Source organism: Leuciscus leuciscus (genome assembly GCF_965113295.1).
Source record: "Leuciscus leuciscus genome assembly, chromosome: 4".
Lineage (NCBI taxonomy): Eukaryota > Metazoa > Chordata > Actinopteri > Cypriniformes > Leuciscidae > Leuciscus > Leuciscus leuciscus.
Genome location: NC_138728.1, coordinates 21,082,304 through 21,098,998, shown reverse-complemented (window position 1 = coordinate 21,098,998; position 16,695 = coordinate 21,082,304). Strand labels below are relative to the sequence as shown.

Genomic DNA, 16,695 nt, shown 5'->3' with positions numbered 1-16,695 from the left:
AGACTGAAGTTTGACCAATCAGCTGAGAGCAAAGAAACATATAGGTGACGTAACTTATTCCCAGTGTCTGTTACAATGACTTCACCTTTTCTTCCAAATCCTGTGACATCTCAGCGCAAATTGTTAGACGAGCACTTCGTAGAGAAAGAGTTTTTAGCCAGACAAAATCCCCTTGCCTTTCCTGATAGTTACTTGTATGAAAGATACAGATTTTCCGCGGAAGGAATGTCTTATCTTTGCGAACTTCTTGAGCCGCACATAAAGAATTTAACACGTCGAATTCATGCACTTACTGTACCGCAAATATTGCGTTGCGTTTTTTTGCAAGTGGTACATTCTTGTACGGTGGGTGACGCACAGAAGCTCGGGGAAAACACGGTTTGTCGAACCATTCGTAAGGTGGTCCTCGCTCTGCAGGAGTACATGAATAGTTTCATTAATAGTGTTCCCCGGACATTTATCGGCCATGTCCATAAAAGAGGGCTTTTATAAAATTGCCGGTAAGATATATTGTTAGGGTGACATCACATGAACACATTTTATTTTATTTTTTTCAAAAAGCAAATTGCACAAATGTACTATACAATATAATACATGTTAAGAATTATTTCTTATAAATCTTTATTATTATTCTGTTAATCTTATGATAGGATTCCCTAGCTTTCTTAGTAGTACAAATACGTTCTATATTTATGTAAAATTATGTATGTATGTGTAGCCTATAGCCTATTTTTATAATATATAAAAAATGTGCATGTATCATTTTTTATATATTATAAAAATAGGCTATAGGCTATATTACACATATAGGCTGCACATACATACATAATTTTACATAAATATAGAACGTATTTGTTTAACTTACACATTAACAATCAGCAATCTTTCTCCAACAGTCTTCTCTTGCTTTGGCAGCAGAGACCGTATTGTTTCGAGCTTGAAATACATATTTAAATTAATCGTAATTATGAATGATTATCTCTTGCTCCTCCGCGGAAAATATATCGCTCTCGCTCTACCCGCGATTGGTTGTTCAGTGTCGACGTCACTCTTTTATGTGCACGCGCGCGTGGAGTAATCATAGCTTAAGGATCAAAGCCTGAGTTGACAGAGAAAGTTGATGAGCTGCATCATGGTACCAATAAAGCCTGATTGCATCGGTTTGGTTTTGTCAACTCAAAACTAATCCTGTAACCCCGAGTTTGTTCAGCTACCTTCATGGTACAGGCCCCAGGGATAATATCCGGGTTTTTAAAAACCGGGATATGAGCATATCCGGGTTTTTGCCGGTGTTTACATGGCCGTGCGCGACCGGGTTATTGCTAATATCCCGGTTTTGAACGGGTTATTGGCTGCATGTAAACGTACTCACAGATGATTCAGAAGAGTTATTCAAACAGGAAAGCTGCTTGCACTGACAAATGTAAACAGAGCATTTTGTAAAAATAAATAAATAAATAAAAATATTGCAGAGATGTAAATGAAAAAAACAATTTCAGTTTCACATTGACTTTTTAACTCCAGCTTTCTCAGGCTGTGGCACATTTTATGTCTGCTGGGGTGAAGTACAAGTGTACAAAACAGATATGTACGGTGAACGGGAGGGGACATGTTCAGTTCACTTATTTTTGTCGTGGTGGCCACGACATATTAAGACGTGGGACCGTGATAATGTGTTGTGGCCACAAGATATTAATTTGTGGAAACGCCATAATAACTCGTGGGAACGTGATAATTTTGTCGAGGAAACAAGATACACGATATAAAGTTGTAGTCTCGAGATCCTATGTTTAAGGGAGCGATATATTTTTCTCATGGCCAGGAGTTAAATGTGTAACAACCTGCGTGAACATAGCAACCTGGAATTATCAAAAAAGGATCGGCCTATTACAATATTTATTTTTAATTAAGAAATGGTTACATATTATATAGCCTATTATATTATGCATGATGTTGCCTATAGACAGCATTTGAATGAAGTTTGTTATTATCAATAAATGATAAAAGAATATGTATTTAAGAGTATGATAATATAGGCCTACAAGAAAACATTTTTATCTATCCCATCTCACTGCCTTTTAAAACCATTCACTGATTGTGTCTTTTTTATTATTATTATTATTATTATTATTATGCCTATTAAACCTACATCAAAATAAATATATAGCCTAATATGTTAAATTCCCGTAAAGTGGCCACCACGCCAGAGTCTTCAGCCAACATGGTAGCCACACCAGAGTCTCCAGTGTGTGCAGCGCTGCTCATTGTGGCCACGGCTATTTTGTGTGTGTGTGCTGCACACACAATGGCTCAAGCTCCTGACCAGACCTCCCTGACCCCTGAACTGCCGGTGCACAATTGTGCACAATACAATATGATGGGCAATATGTTAATATAATAATTTCTTAATTCCACGCTTTTCCTTATTTAAAAATAAGTATTATTATAGGTCTACCGTCTATCCATTTTTGATAATTCCAGGTTGCTATGGTCGAACAGGTTGTTTATGCATTTAACTCGTGGCCATTAGAAATAGATGTCGTTCCCTCAACACAAAAAAATTCATGGCCATGAGAAAATATATCATTCCCTCAACCAGGGAACTTTACATCGTGTAGCCATGGCATAAGAATGTCGTTACCTCGACAAAATTATCTTGTGGCCACAACTTATCACGTCCCCACAAGTTAATATGAAGTTCGCACTAATTAATATCTTGTGGCCTCAACACATTATCACGTTCCCACGAGTTAATATGTTATGGCCACGACAAAACTAAGTGAACCGAACATGTCCCCTCCCGTTCACCATAGATATGAACACATGGACAGACACACGCAAAGGGGATGTTCGTACAAGATCTGAGCACTTACATCTCCAGCAAATGTGATAAAGTCAGGCCTGGAGCAGTTTATTGTAAAGGTGCTGGTCAAATCTTGATCAAACAAGATGTTTCCCTCCTGTCAAACCAGAATAAGAAACCATTAACTTAATACTAATAGCAAGATGATAAATGGGGAATCATAAAAAAACACATCTGACCCACATGGAGCATCTGCTGACTTACTTTTATATCAAACACCCTGATAAAGTAAGACCTCTGAGTGCTGTCTTTCACCAGACAGGCCACACCACTGCACTTCTTCACCCAGGGCGAGTTTTTGTCGGCTCCATAGACCTGTACCACTGCTGAACACAAACTCTGTGGACACAAAAACAAAATAAAACACAATAAAACTAATATATAAAATGAATTAAACTAACTCTGCAATTGTGAATTATGAACAATTGTGCATGGTGAAAACAGCTGCCCAAGTATTATTTTAAAAATGAATTTTAAAAGGGACCTATTATGCCAGTTTGAATGTTCAAAAGATATATATATATGAAGAGTTCAGATGCAAAAGCCTCTAAGTGCCATCTGAAATTTTCTTCTCGAATGATCATTTTTATCAAGCTCGTATATACGTTCAGTAATTTCACTTAAATGACAATTAATAGGTCATTTTCATTGCCATTTAAGTGAAATTACTGAACTTAAATATATGAGCTTGATAAAAATTATCATTCTAGAAGAACATTTCAGATGGCACTTAGAGGCTTTTGCATCTGAACTCTTCATATATATATATTAGGGCTGCACCATATTGGAAAAATATTGTGCGATATTTTGTTTTTCGGCAATATATATTGTGATATAAAAACAATTTCACCAGATGATTTAAATAGCTCTGAAAAGAATTGAGGAGTGAATCTGCATTGAAAATAATAAGCATTAGTGGAACTGAAGGTGTCATAATCAACACGAAACACACGTGATCGTTGTCATAAGGTGAATGAAAACGGCAGTTTTTTCATCAGAGCTTGTGTAGCCGCTTATGAGAAGCTATGCCGACTCAGTCTGTCGTCTGCTCTCGAATCACTCTCTTGGTACTTTGATGGCATACGTCCGGTGACGTGGCACTGCGCTCAATTCGGACAGAATTTTTAACCTCAATTCGGACAGAATTTCTAAACATGCAAGGCTTCAAGTCAGCCGCTGATCGGTCTGCGTAAAGCGCTGCATAAAGTTGAACAAGATAACTGTAGCTCGTTCTGCGCGTTATACATTATGCCATTATACGTCACCGCACATGTGCAGTCTATTCCAGTTTCAGTTTTCAATCCGATCAAGTAATTACATGTTTTTTTTTTGTTTGTTTTTTTCTGAACAGATTAGAAAAGTAACTAACCACCCCTTTCAATCTGATCAAAATGTTATTTGGATCGAGCTCAATCAGATCGATTAAGGTGTTTACATGAAGGCTTTTCAGTCCGATTGAGCAGTCAATCCGATTAATAATGTATTATTTGGTTGCATGTACAAGTAAGATCATTTGAGTGTCCCATTCCAATGGAATCATTAGTGATACATTCATTGCAGTTTGAGTTGGGAACATCAGACCTCATCATGACTGAACAAAATCTGGCAAAGAAATCAAGCAAATACTTGAGAACTTACTGTGCATTTCCTGCCCAGGTGTTTAAAGAGCACTTCATTTTCTTGCGCAGTGAGAAGAATGGAGCCAATATTCCTCAAGATCTTCTGTGATCTGCCAGTGGCATCCATCAGGTTGTGCTTCTTACCTTTAAAAAAGGGTTTTCTCATGTTGTTAGAGGTGATTTTGACAGTAGGAGTTGAGACTTGTATTTTGTTCCAGTACAAATGTCACACTCACCATCTCCAGGTCCAGCGTAGCAGCGTAGTTGTGTATTCAGTTTCTCCATCATTTCAGCAAACACCACATTTTTACATATGACAGGTCTTGGAGTGAAGGTCTTTCTGCACTGAGGGCAGCTGTAAACTCCCTTCGGATCCTCCTTATTCCAGCAGTCTGTAATACAGTTCATACAGTAACTGTGTCCACAGGGAATGGTCACTGGATCCTTCAGTAGATCCAGACAAACTGAACAGCTGAACTTGTCCTGAGCCACTAAAATGCTGGCTTCTGCCATTTTACAGAGACGTAAAGCAGCTCAGCAACCTCAGCTCAACAGTCCAATTAACTGAAGAGTTTCCTGGTTCTGTCTTTGAGAAGGTGAAACTGTGAGGGTGCAGAAGTGCAATCAGTCAATAGAGGGTAAAGTCTCAAACTATTTTCTGCTTCTGTCTGTGAGTTTATGCTATAAACGTCTATGGAAGCCCATACTTTTACATCAAATTTGGACGTTATTCAATAATTATCATTTGTTATCTGTGTTTTGACATTTTATGTCATCGTTTTTACATCATAATCTTTTTAGGTAATTTACTCTTATGTCATCTCATAATGTTTGACGGTCACAACGCTGTGTTGTGGAAAGTGCAAGAGCACAATGATTAAGATGAAAGGCAGTCTTTAATGAATCCACACATAAGTAATCTAAACAAAATGAGCAACACAGACGAAACAGCAATGAACAGAATCAGAGGAACTTATGTACACGTGCAAACAAGGATAATTAATGACACACACCTGAACTAAATGATAACTAATCTGAAACAATAGGCTTGTTTGAGATGCGCCTTGCCTCGCCTGAAATGTATGCGAGAGTAGGCGGCTGCAGTGAGGGGAGGAGTGAAAAAAGCGCAGGCAAGCCGGACAGATCTCTCTTCTCGTAGTGGATCTGACCATTGCGAGATCAAAGATGGATATCGCGGGATTCACGCTCGTGCACAGTGTTGCTAATAAACTGGATGTAATTCAAGTTCTGTTGCTTTTATATGAAAATAAATAAAATGAACAAGACACCCAAAGTACTTGTTATTTAATTCCATTCCAAATACATGTTTATCAATATTTTTTTTTTCTTTAATACAGACATATGTGTTTTTATTTATTTTATTTTTTTATAAAAATTAAATTGCATAACCCAAAGAGATCGGACTGTCAGATAGTTTGGGAATATTCACACATAACACATACACATAAAACCTGATATTAGAGTTTTAAAATCAAACATTTTAAAAGAGAACAATACATCACAGTTGTTTAAACCAATGAGCATTAAGCTGCCCAGCTAACAATGACCTGGCGGTCCACCAGCGTTTTTTGGGCGGCACGAAGTCAGCGGTTTGACACGGTCGGACCTCCGGCGGCACACCATCGGCAACCCGACCAATCTGAAAACCCCGTCGGTCTGCCAGCGTTTTTTGGGTGGCACGCCACCAGCGGTTTTCCGCGGCTGGGCCACCGTCGGCACACCAGTGGCAAGCCGATAGTCGGTCCACGTGTTTCTGAGCGCTTACAGGACGTCTTTAATTTATAAATGTATATATATATATATATATTTATATATATATTTATTTATTTATTTAACAGTTAAAAAGAATCTGAAAGCAATATCAAAAGCAAAATGTTGGTGATATAAAAAATATTGCCTATGAGCATTTTTAGCACGCGTTCAAATGAAATATGGGGCTTGAGTGTTCGTAAAAACAACAACAAAAATATTTAAATTATTTTTAAAAAGCCACAATTGTCCCACTATCACGAGCAGTAGTGGTAATTGCACCTATGCATGGGTCATATAACTTCAAAATGAGTTTTAAATTCATAATTTTATGAAGAGATTTTTATTCAAGTAAGGTTCTTATTCTAGATGTTTATGTTTGTAAATGCTGTGTGTGTGACTGTGACGCGTTTTAATGTGCGTGCGCGTGAACACTCGAGCCGGGTTCAAACACTGGAGCGGAGATGAGTTGCCAAGGAAACGGCGCGGGACCGCACCGCACTACTGCAACTGTCAGCAAAACTCCGTCTCTCGCTGTTGTTTTCACTGCTTTCAGGTGAGTTTAGCCTCTAAAATCACACAAATAATACACACAACTGTTCTTGACACTTATCTTACTTGTAATTGACACGCTTCTGTTGAATATTTACTTCATAGAAATGGTTTAGTGTCTTCGAAAAAGTCCGTTAGCATCTCAACCGTTTTCAGAAGAGGTAGGCTAACTATAGCTTGAGCTTTTGTTTATGAAAGTTTGGGCCTTTAATCACATCTTATGTGTAGATGAGAGGTTTTGATAGTTTTGTAAAGATTTTGCTTGGACGTAAGCTAATTTAACGTAAACGTACTGTTAATCGGTGACGTCACTTACATGGAGTACTTAAAAATTGCTGAAACTAGCTCAACGGTTAACAAATATTGATAAAAATTGTTCTGTGATTTCAGCAGCAACACAAATAATCCATCTACAACAGAGGAAAGCTCCAAAATGTCGACATTTTTGAAGAAAGCTGCTGCCAGAGAAGTGGGAAACACATGGTGAGGTGAGGAAGCTCATTAAATATCAGAGAAGATTTTCTTTTTCCCGAAAATATTAGTTAATGTTATCTCATTGGTTTTTTTGTCAACTTGTTCTCTTTCAATTAGGACTGGTTTTATATTTCTATTTCCATCTGATTAATTGTGGGCCTCATTTAACTGAGAGTAGGCATTTATGAATAATTTTGGAAATATTAAATAAAATATGAAAAAACATTGCACTGTTGATCAAACTAGTCTACTTTAATGTTTCAAAAGGAAGTTTGATTTGTTTTGTGTTTATCAATGTCAGATGGATAAATTAATATTAGATGCAGTTCAGGGTAGGATCAAGTTTCTCTCTGTGAAAAAGAATGTGTGTAATATTCAAAATAGTTTCTGTGTTTTAATGTGTGTGTGTGTGTGTGTGTGTGTGTGTGTGTGTGTGTGTGTGTGTGTGTGTGTTTGGGTAGCGTGTGTATACATGTATCCACACATGCTCAGGTCCAAGGGCTCGATGTTTGCAAGCACACATGCACATATGTGTACATGAACATAATGAACATGTTCATATTTTACTTAATATTTTCAAAATTATTCATAAATGCCTACTCTCAGAAAAATTAGGCCCACGATTAATCAGATGCAAATAGAAATATAAAAACAGTCGTAACTGAAAGAAAACAAGTTGACAAAAATATTGAATCCAGAATTGGGTGATAATATAGCATAACAAGTGATTTATAAGCTATTTTTTGTAGACCAGTTATTTTTGACCGGGAACACCACAAGTGTTATGGGGTTTTGAACACAACACAATGAAAAAGTAAACCTAAAAACATACATTTTGTTATCCTAATTAAGAAATCATTGTCTGTTCTTTCTCTTTTCTGCATTTCACTTCTGTTGTAGCTTCTGTCCTTTTAATAAACCTGTCATTGTATAATAATATTGTTGGCTCTGTGGCAAATGGTTAGTTGTGTTCCTAGATCCTTCCATGCAGATGTCCTGCACCATAGCAGAGTTGAGCTGATCATCATCTCTGAGGCACTATCACCCATATGACTAGTAAGTAAAACCAAGCCAAAGACAAATTTCCACTTGTGGACAATAAAGGAACTAAACTAAAACTTCAAACATACTCTAATGTTGTTGGTAAAAAAAAATGTTTTGAAAGAAGTCTCTTATGCTCACCAAGACTGCATTTATTTAATAAAAAATACAGTAAAAACAATAATATTGTGAAATAATATTCAAACATTTAAATAACTGTTTTCTATGGAAAATGAATTGATGAAACGTTTATGATTATTATCAGTTTTGAAATCAGTTGTGCTGCTTCACATTTTTGTGTTTTTCAGGATTATTTGATGAATAGAAAGGGAAAAAAAGCATTTTTTTTGAAAAATCTTTACTCTCTCTCTCTTGGTCAATTTAATGCATCCTTGCTGAATAAAAATATTTATTTTCTATTCTTATAAAAATAATCATTCTATTGAACCCAAACTTTTGAATAGTAGTGTAAACTACCATTTATATATGTTGGGTCTATATTTAACAATCCTGGAGAGAGAAAAAAGAAAGTGGATTAAAATGTTACACTGGTTTACAAAAAAAATATTAATCAGCACAACTGTTTTCAACATTACAAATACTCAGAAATGTTTAGGACGTTTGCATTGTGAGAATGTATAGTATTCAAATATAAAAATGCTGACTCGTTAGGTCATGTTTTCTCATTAAAATCTGACGATTTCCTATTAATTCAATATAATGTAAGGGAATAACTCTAGAATATCCTTCCTGATATGTTTCGGGCCCAGAAACATGATCCTAATTTAAATCTAGATTAAAGACACATCTCTGTAGCCAAGCATTCAATTTACACATCTCATAATCTTGCACTACAGTTATATGTGATGAAATAATAAAAAGTGCACATGATCATCTTTTGCCTAAAATAATATGACAGCAGCAATGCTAATCTTTCTCCTGTTGCTTCCCTGTTTCTATCTCAGGATGCTCAGCAAGTTCACTAGAGATTACAGCAGCTCTAGTGTGGATCCAGCCTCACTCGTGAAGACTTCTAATGACACCAACACTCAAAAAGACTTCAGATGGTGGCACCTATAGATGGACACAAAACTGCCAGATATTATCCTTACATTGCATTGGCCCAGTTTCACACACAGGGCTTAGATTAAGCCAGGATTAGGCCTTAGTTAAATTAGGATATTTAAGTAGCTTTTTTAAATGTACTTCAGAAAAAAAGAAGGAAAAAAAAACATTACTGGTGTGCATATTGAGACAAAACAATGGCCCTGAAATATTTTAAGATATGTCAGTGCAAGTTGCTTCCAGTTAAGACAGTTCAAAAATGCATTTTAGTCAGGGACTATCTTAAGCCTTTTCTGTGGAACCGGGGAAGGGAAGGGAAGGTTTGCATGACAGTTTTGCTGATAAATAAACAGGAATATCTCAGTACACGTAACTAAGAGAAAGAGTAAACATTGTTCTAACATATTACCAACATTGTAAGAATAGCGGGTTAAAAATCTGCAACCCTTTGAAGGATAGCAATTAGGACTTTAAACTCATGACTTGGATTATCTTATGGACATTACTTTGTTGCCAAAAGATGCTCTCCAGTGAATAGCAGTCGCCTCTGGCTGATTAAAGGATATTTCGCGATTGTATAACCTTGAACATGCATTTTTTGTAAAGCTGCTATGAAACAATTTGTATTGTGAAAAGCACTATATGGTTTTACTATGGTACAACTGTACCAACCATGTTATTTATTTATTTATTTATTTTTCAAACCATGGTTCAACTAGTAATATTGCTGTAATAATTGCTGTAAAATTATGGTAATCATGACTATAAACGTATGTTTTTAAACCTTGGTTGTTGTGAAAGCATGGTTCATTTTGTTAGCAACTATGGTTTTACTGCAAATGCTGTGGTAAAACCATGGTTAATTTTCATAAGGGTACAACTTATCCTATAATGTCCTTGACTAATAGTCACATTGGATAAAAGAATCTGATAAATGTAATGCAAATGTATCCATTTCATCTGTTCACTGAAAATTAATTTAATAAAAATTAATTTGCAACTGCTATTGAAACTGGTGTACATTGCTTTTTTTATCCATTATAGAGAATTTTGGTTAGCATGAGTAACTGATTATAAACCGTGGACCGACCGTGGTCCGCCAGAAAACACTTATTATAAACCAGCGGCACGATAGCGGACCACCGTCGGGAAAGCGGCGGCTGCCGCTGGAGGTCCGCTAGAATAACGATGAGCAAAACGCCAGTGATCCGCCGGCGGCGTCCGCCGGTGGGCCGCCAACTTTGCCACCGGTGGTCCGCCACTGGCCCGCTGGACTCATGTTAGCTGGGTGTGTCGTCAGCAAGTCGTTTCCCATCGTGCTTTTGATCAGCGCAGTCATTGGAGAGCAACTGCGCTCGACTGCAAAATCCGACACGTGCGCCTTGCGCTCGCGAGAGATTTTTGACATACGTCAGCATGACATCAGAGCCAGGCGGACCGCACTCGGACACATTTCTAACCGGCATGCATCTCGCGCTGATCACCGGTGATCGGTTCTGCGCAGATTTTGCTAATCTCAAACAAGCCTATTGACAACAAACTCAACTATGGAAATAGAGCAAACTTAATGACATATTTGATCAGGTTGAAGGAAACATAGGCAAGTCACTTTATGCGGACGATGGGGCACTCTGGGTTAGAGGTCGGAATATAGAATTTTTAAGAAGGAAAATGCAAAATGTAATAGGGAAAGTAGAACAGTGGACAAATAAATGGGGATTTAAAAATTCAATCCCAAAATCACAAGTTATATGTTTTTCTAAACGTCCTAAAACAGTACCACTTAAACTGTATGGGTAAGATCTTGAACAGGTGAAGGTTGTAATATTATTGGGAGTGTTCTTTGATGGTGTCACTGTCAACATATTGATGAAGTTAGGAATAAATGTAAAAAGATTAATAATGTTTTGAGGTGTCTGTCAGGGCAAGATGGGGAGCAAGCAGAACATCGCTCATAAACATCTATCAGGCTCTTTTAAGAGCAGCGTTAGCGTTAGATTATGGTTGCCTAGCATATATGTCAGCATCAGAATCAAACCTCAAAAAACTTGATGTGGAACAGGCACAGGCACTTCGGATTTGTACTAGAGCATTTAAATCATCACCAGTGACTGCATTACAGGTTGAGGCAGGAGAGATACCTTTACGTATAAGGAGGGTCAAGATCATGCTGGTGTATTGGATATATTTACAGTACAAGGACATAGTGGGATACATCCCACCAAGGTCACCTTACAAGATTACTCAGCCCCACGGTGGCATTATCAACTGTGCCACCTTGGAAATTCTCAAAACCATCTGTAGATATAAGCCTTCAACAAATGTTAAAAGAAAAATCTATAATTATGCCACAGAGGATAATAGTTCAAAACGATATGGACCTTTATCAAGATAAACTATTCATATTTACAGATGGATCAAAGCAGCCGGAGACAGGCCATACTGGTGCAGCTTTCTTCATTCCTCATTATGAAATAGCAGTCCCAAAAAGAACAACAGATAATTTATCGGTATACACGGCAGAGCTTTTAGGAATTTTATTGGCAATACAGTGGTTGGAAGAAAATAAATAGAACCAAAATGTAGCCATAGCTTCTGACAGCTTATCTAGTATACAATATGGGAATATAATATACCAAATATTCCACTTGCTTTTAATACTGTATGATAGAGGGCACGATGTCTCCTTCCTTTGGGCTCCTGCCCATGTAGGGGTGGAAGGAAATTAGATTTTAGATGTTTTGGCAAAAGGATCAATAAAACATGAAACAGTTGATGAGTACCGTTATGTAGAGCGGAAATTAAAACCATAATAAAGGGACATACAAACAAAATATGGCAAGAATACTGGGACACTGGATGGTATTTGTATAATGTACAAAAACAAGTAGACATAAGTTTTATGCAGATCAGGAATCCAAAGGAAGAATTACACGACTTAGAATAGGTCATGCTGGTTTAAAGTTCACATTACATAGAATAGGAAAACACTCCACTGGACTTTGCACCCGCTATGACACTCAAGAGACAGCAAAACACATTTTATAAGATTGTAAAAGATATGAGGAAGAAAGAATGGCATTAGAAGAAATACAAGGTGGAAAACAATACATGACACTAGAAAATCTGCTGGGAAAATGTACAGTCTCCTAATGAATTATTAAAAAAAATATTGTGATAATTGAAAGGGGGTTTGGCATGAGGTCATGGTGCAAAGGACCCTTGGTTGATTTTACTCCAAACCATGTCTTTAATTGGGGAACTTGAGAGATGAAACCTGTCATGGGTTGTGAGTGCAGGCAGATGAAGACGATAAGGCTGAAGGCTCCAATGTAAGAGTTTAATCACAGATATACTTCCAAAGGTACAGACAGGCAGGGTATTCACTCAAAACACGAGTATACAACAACAACTACAGACAAAGACTAACTGCACTGAAGGGAACTAAATGCCATGCTGATGACCTGGGTCTGTGGTGGAGAGAGTTTGACATGATTAAACTCGAGGTTGTGGGGTGTGGACTGGATTGATTCCATTCCTAGAGCTTCCAAACAAATGGGTTTTTGGGGGTGTGGACTGATGGGGCAAGGTTTGACATTTGTATAATGTACAAAAACAAGTAGACATAAGTTTTAGGCAGAGCAGGAATCCAAAGGAAGAAATGATAATTACACGACTTAGAATAGGTCATGCTGGTTTAAAGTTCACATTACATAGAATAGGAAAACACTCCACTGGACTTTGCACCCACTATAACACTCAAGAGACAGCAAAACATATTTTATTAGATAAGATATGAGGAAGAAAGAATGGCGTTAGAAGAAACACAAGGTGGAAAACAATACATGCCACTATAGAAAATCTGCTGGGAAAATGTACAGTCTCCTAATGAATTATTAAAAAAATATTGTGATAAGTGAAAGAATGTAATATGAATATAAAGTTTTTTTTGTTGTTGTTTTTTTATCCTTCCTTCCTTTCAAGCTGCTGTCAAAACTCAAGTCCAGTAGGTGGCGGTAATGTACATTTAAGTTGGTTTGCCAACCACCAATAAAAATTAAAAGAAGAAGAAGAAGAAGAAGAAGAAGAAGAAGAAGAAGAAGAAACGGTGCAAACTGAAAACAAGGTTAAAAAATAAAGACCTGATTTTGTAATTGGATTTTTGTACAGAGAAACAAATAGATCCAACCACAGTGGATTCAGGGCTGGGGGGACAAACAAAAATCATTGAGCCACTATTATTGTTTCTGAAGAGCATACACATTTCCAAAGAGATAACTAGATTCAATTCTTTCCTAGATACTGGAAATTTGTATCTCAAAATAAAATCAGAGTAGAGGTTGTCATTATTGTCCAACAGCTTGCTCTGCAGAAAACTTCACAAAAGGCTGAGATTGTAATCATTCCTGCTGTACAGGAAGAAACCTATGCAACAGAAATGTCATGCATGAAGAGTGGGAAAAATCTTCCTAAAACTAGTCACTGAATCCATTCACTGATGAACAGGGCCTTCTGAGAGTTGGAGGTCGCATTTCAGCAGCGAAACTGGATAAGGATTGAAACGTATTTTCAAATCGTTCCTGGTAAGGACCACGTTGGATACTTTTGGTAAGGCATTATCATCACCAACAAACCCAGCATCAATGACGCTTGCTCACTGAAGGAGCTATCTGTGCAGCTAGTTTATGGATCATTCGAGGCAAGAGGCTAGTGAATAACATCCTGTACAATTGTGTCCTTTGTCGAAAACTTTGTGGCCACTTCTAAATTCAGAAGATGGCTTTTCTTCTATCAGACTGGATATGTACAGATCCTCCGTTCACCAACGTAGGCCTAGATGTATTTGGCCCATGGTCCATCTACGCACATCGGACAAGAGGATGTCTGGCACATGACATAAGAGGGACGGTGATCTTCACTTGTCTCAGCGTCAGGGCAGTCCATATTGAAGTAATTGAGTCGTTGGATACCTCCAGTTTTATTAATGCTCTCAGGCGCTTCTTTGCTCTCAGAGGACCAGTAAAACAAATTTGTTCAGATTGTGGGACGATCGAAAATCGATGATAAGAGTGTTCAAAAATACCTAGCAGAACATGGTTGCTCTTGGATATTCAATCCTCCTCATGCCTCCTACATGGGTGGCTCCTTGGAAAGAATGATAGGGACGGCAAGGAAAATACTAGACTCCATGTTCCTTCAGCTAGGGCACATATGAAGTGCTCACTACTTTTATGGCTGAAGTAACTGCCATCATCATTGCTAGACCCCTGGTGCCGGTGTCTACTGATCCAAGTGACCCTGCTGGTGACTTTGGAACCAAATATCTTTCCCAGTGTCAATGGCGACAGGTCCAACATCTGGCTAACATATTCTGGGATGGATGGAGGAAACAGTATCTGTGTTCACTACAGACACGTAGGAAGTGGCAATCTGACTGACCCAGTGTTGATCCCGTTAGCATTGTGCTCCTCAAATATAGCCAAGTCAAAAGAAATGAATGGCCAATGGGAATAATTACGCAGACCTTTCCAAGCAAAGAAGGAAAAGTTTGCAAGGTCGAAATAAGGGTTCCAAGATGGCACCAAGCTCTTCCTTATACTAGTAACAGAGATTGTTGTACTCCTTCCTCCAGAGTCCAAGTTAAAGTAGTGTGTCAACAAGCAGTTACTTAGTGGTGGCGCTCAGTCACGCCAGACAGGGAGTGTTCTGTTACAATAATTGACAGCGTTAACAATAATTAAAGAGTAAATGATTATTTGGTAGTTTGTCTCCCCCTACTGGCTGTTCTAAGAATAATGCATTATAATGCTGTCATTATCATATGACTGATCATAAAACTAACAAGGGAATTTGTGCCTTCCATGCTGCTATTCTATTCCTGAGTCAAGAAACAGTTAATCAGTATTCATCTGCATTCATCTATTCATTCATATTCAAATTGATTTAAATAAATAAATGTTTAATTGTTTTAATAAATAAACAAACAATGGCTTTAGTAAATCATAATTATGAGATTGCATAAAAATGGTCAATTACATAAAAAGCTAAAATTATTAGATAATAAGTAATTATTAGATTAAAAATTTGAAATGAGAAAATAATAAATGATAATTATGAAATGAAGTCCAAATTTGACGTGAAAGTATGGACTTCCATACTTGTATGGACGTTTGGACGTTTATGGGTGATTCTCCAACTAGGAGCACTTTTGGCACTGTGAGCTTCTGGAAAATTCACTCTCTTAAAACACACTTAAAACAATCTTCCTAGCTTCATTAATTTGTCTTCTAACACAATATAACAGTGAGCAGTTTTAGAATTCCATGGAATATTATTATTTTTAACAGTTTTTCTGAAGAGCGCTTTCAAAAATGTAATGTCCACGACTTTTCAATTTATGTATTTTATCACAATATAATATTGTAAAACTGATATAAGATAATGGATCAGTCAACAGCATCAGTGGCTACCTAATAAGGTAACAAAATAAATCTTAATACTTCATGAACTTAATGCATTTTTATTTAAAGTTGCCTACAGTACATTTTTACCTACAGCATTTCATTTTTTCTCAGGTCTATGTTTATTATAAGTCACTCACACATATATTGTAAGTAATGAACAATACTTGATTTAGTGGTGGAAATGACGGTTTATGGTGGAAATATTGTTTCTGTTTATTTTTACTTAAATTAAAATGTATTTTATTATTTAATATATGAGTTGATCAGTATACCTTATAGTTTTAAAAATAATGATTACAAATGATATGCAAATTATATGAACCTGCTCAAAACATTCATATTCATAAACATAAAGTTCTCAGTCCAAAAGCACAAATATGTCATGAGAACATGCAAATAGCACAAAAAAATGGCATATATCATGTCCAAAGCTACGCCTGTAATTTCTCAGAGGTGGAAATGACGGAGGTGGAAATTACATTTGAGCAGTTTTCCTGCAATATTAGCACACCCTCATGTTAGGATTAGCTACTTTTGGACTTAGCATGTTGTTTACTCGTAATAAACATAAATACATTATTTTCATATTTGTTGTAGCCTACATAATTCAACCGAACTACAGCCAAGGTGGAAATGACGCTGAATAAAAATACTCTGTATAAAAGCTTGAGTTACCTTGATTTATTTTCTTGTGCTGATGAGCACATGTGCCTGAAGTTTCATCTTCAACTAATACATACTTTTCACTATTATTTCCATGGTTACCAAGTAAATAAAATATTTAAGGTGGAAATGACAGAAAACCTGAGGACAGACTTATTTTATTCCAAAAATAGTTTAAAATTGT

The 16,695-nt window shown here is 36.9% G+C and overlaps 1 protein-coding gene and 1 long non-coding RNA gene across 4 annotated transcripts in view; one reads left to right on the top strand and one right to left on the bottom strand.

The window, feature by feature from the left end:
* The window catches only part of LOC309497162 (uncharacterized protein), a 121,821-nt gene extending 116,739 nt beyond the window's left edge, over window positions 1–5,082 (bottom strand). For 2 of the 3 annotated variants that reach the window (XM_082167382.1, XM_082167383.1), the window contains exons 1-4: window positions 4,719–5,082; window positions 4,502–4,626; window positions 3,068–3,202; window positions 2,874–2,960 (exon numbers count right to left, since the gene is read on the bottom strand). In XM_082167382.1, coding sequence (XP_082023508.1) covers window positions 2,874–2,960; window positions 3,068–3,202; window positions 4,502–4,626; window positions 4,719–4,995 — 624 coding nt within the window. In that variant the 5' untranslated portion in view covers window positions 4,996–5,082. The remainder of the gene's footprint in view (window positions 1–2,873; window positions 2,961–3,067; window positions 3,203–4,501; window positions 4,627–4,718) is intronic. The other variant, XM_082167384.1, reaches the window with a different exon arrangement.
* A 1,282-nt stretch (window positions 5,083–6,364) lies between these two features.
* On the top strand, window positions 6,365–10,390 carry LOC309496638. The gene is made up of 2 exons (XR_014205186.1): window positions 6,365–7,292; window positions 9,285–10,390. It is a non-coding gene; the product is annotated as an uncharacterized lncRNA (long non-coding RNA).
* The last annotated feature ends 6,305 nt before the right edge of the window (window positions 10,391–16,695 follow it).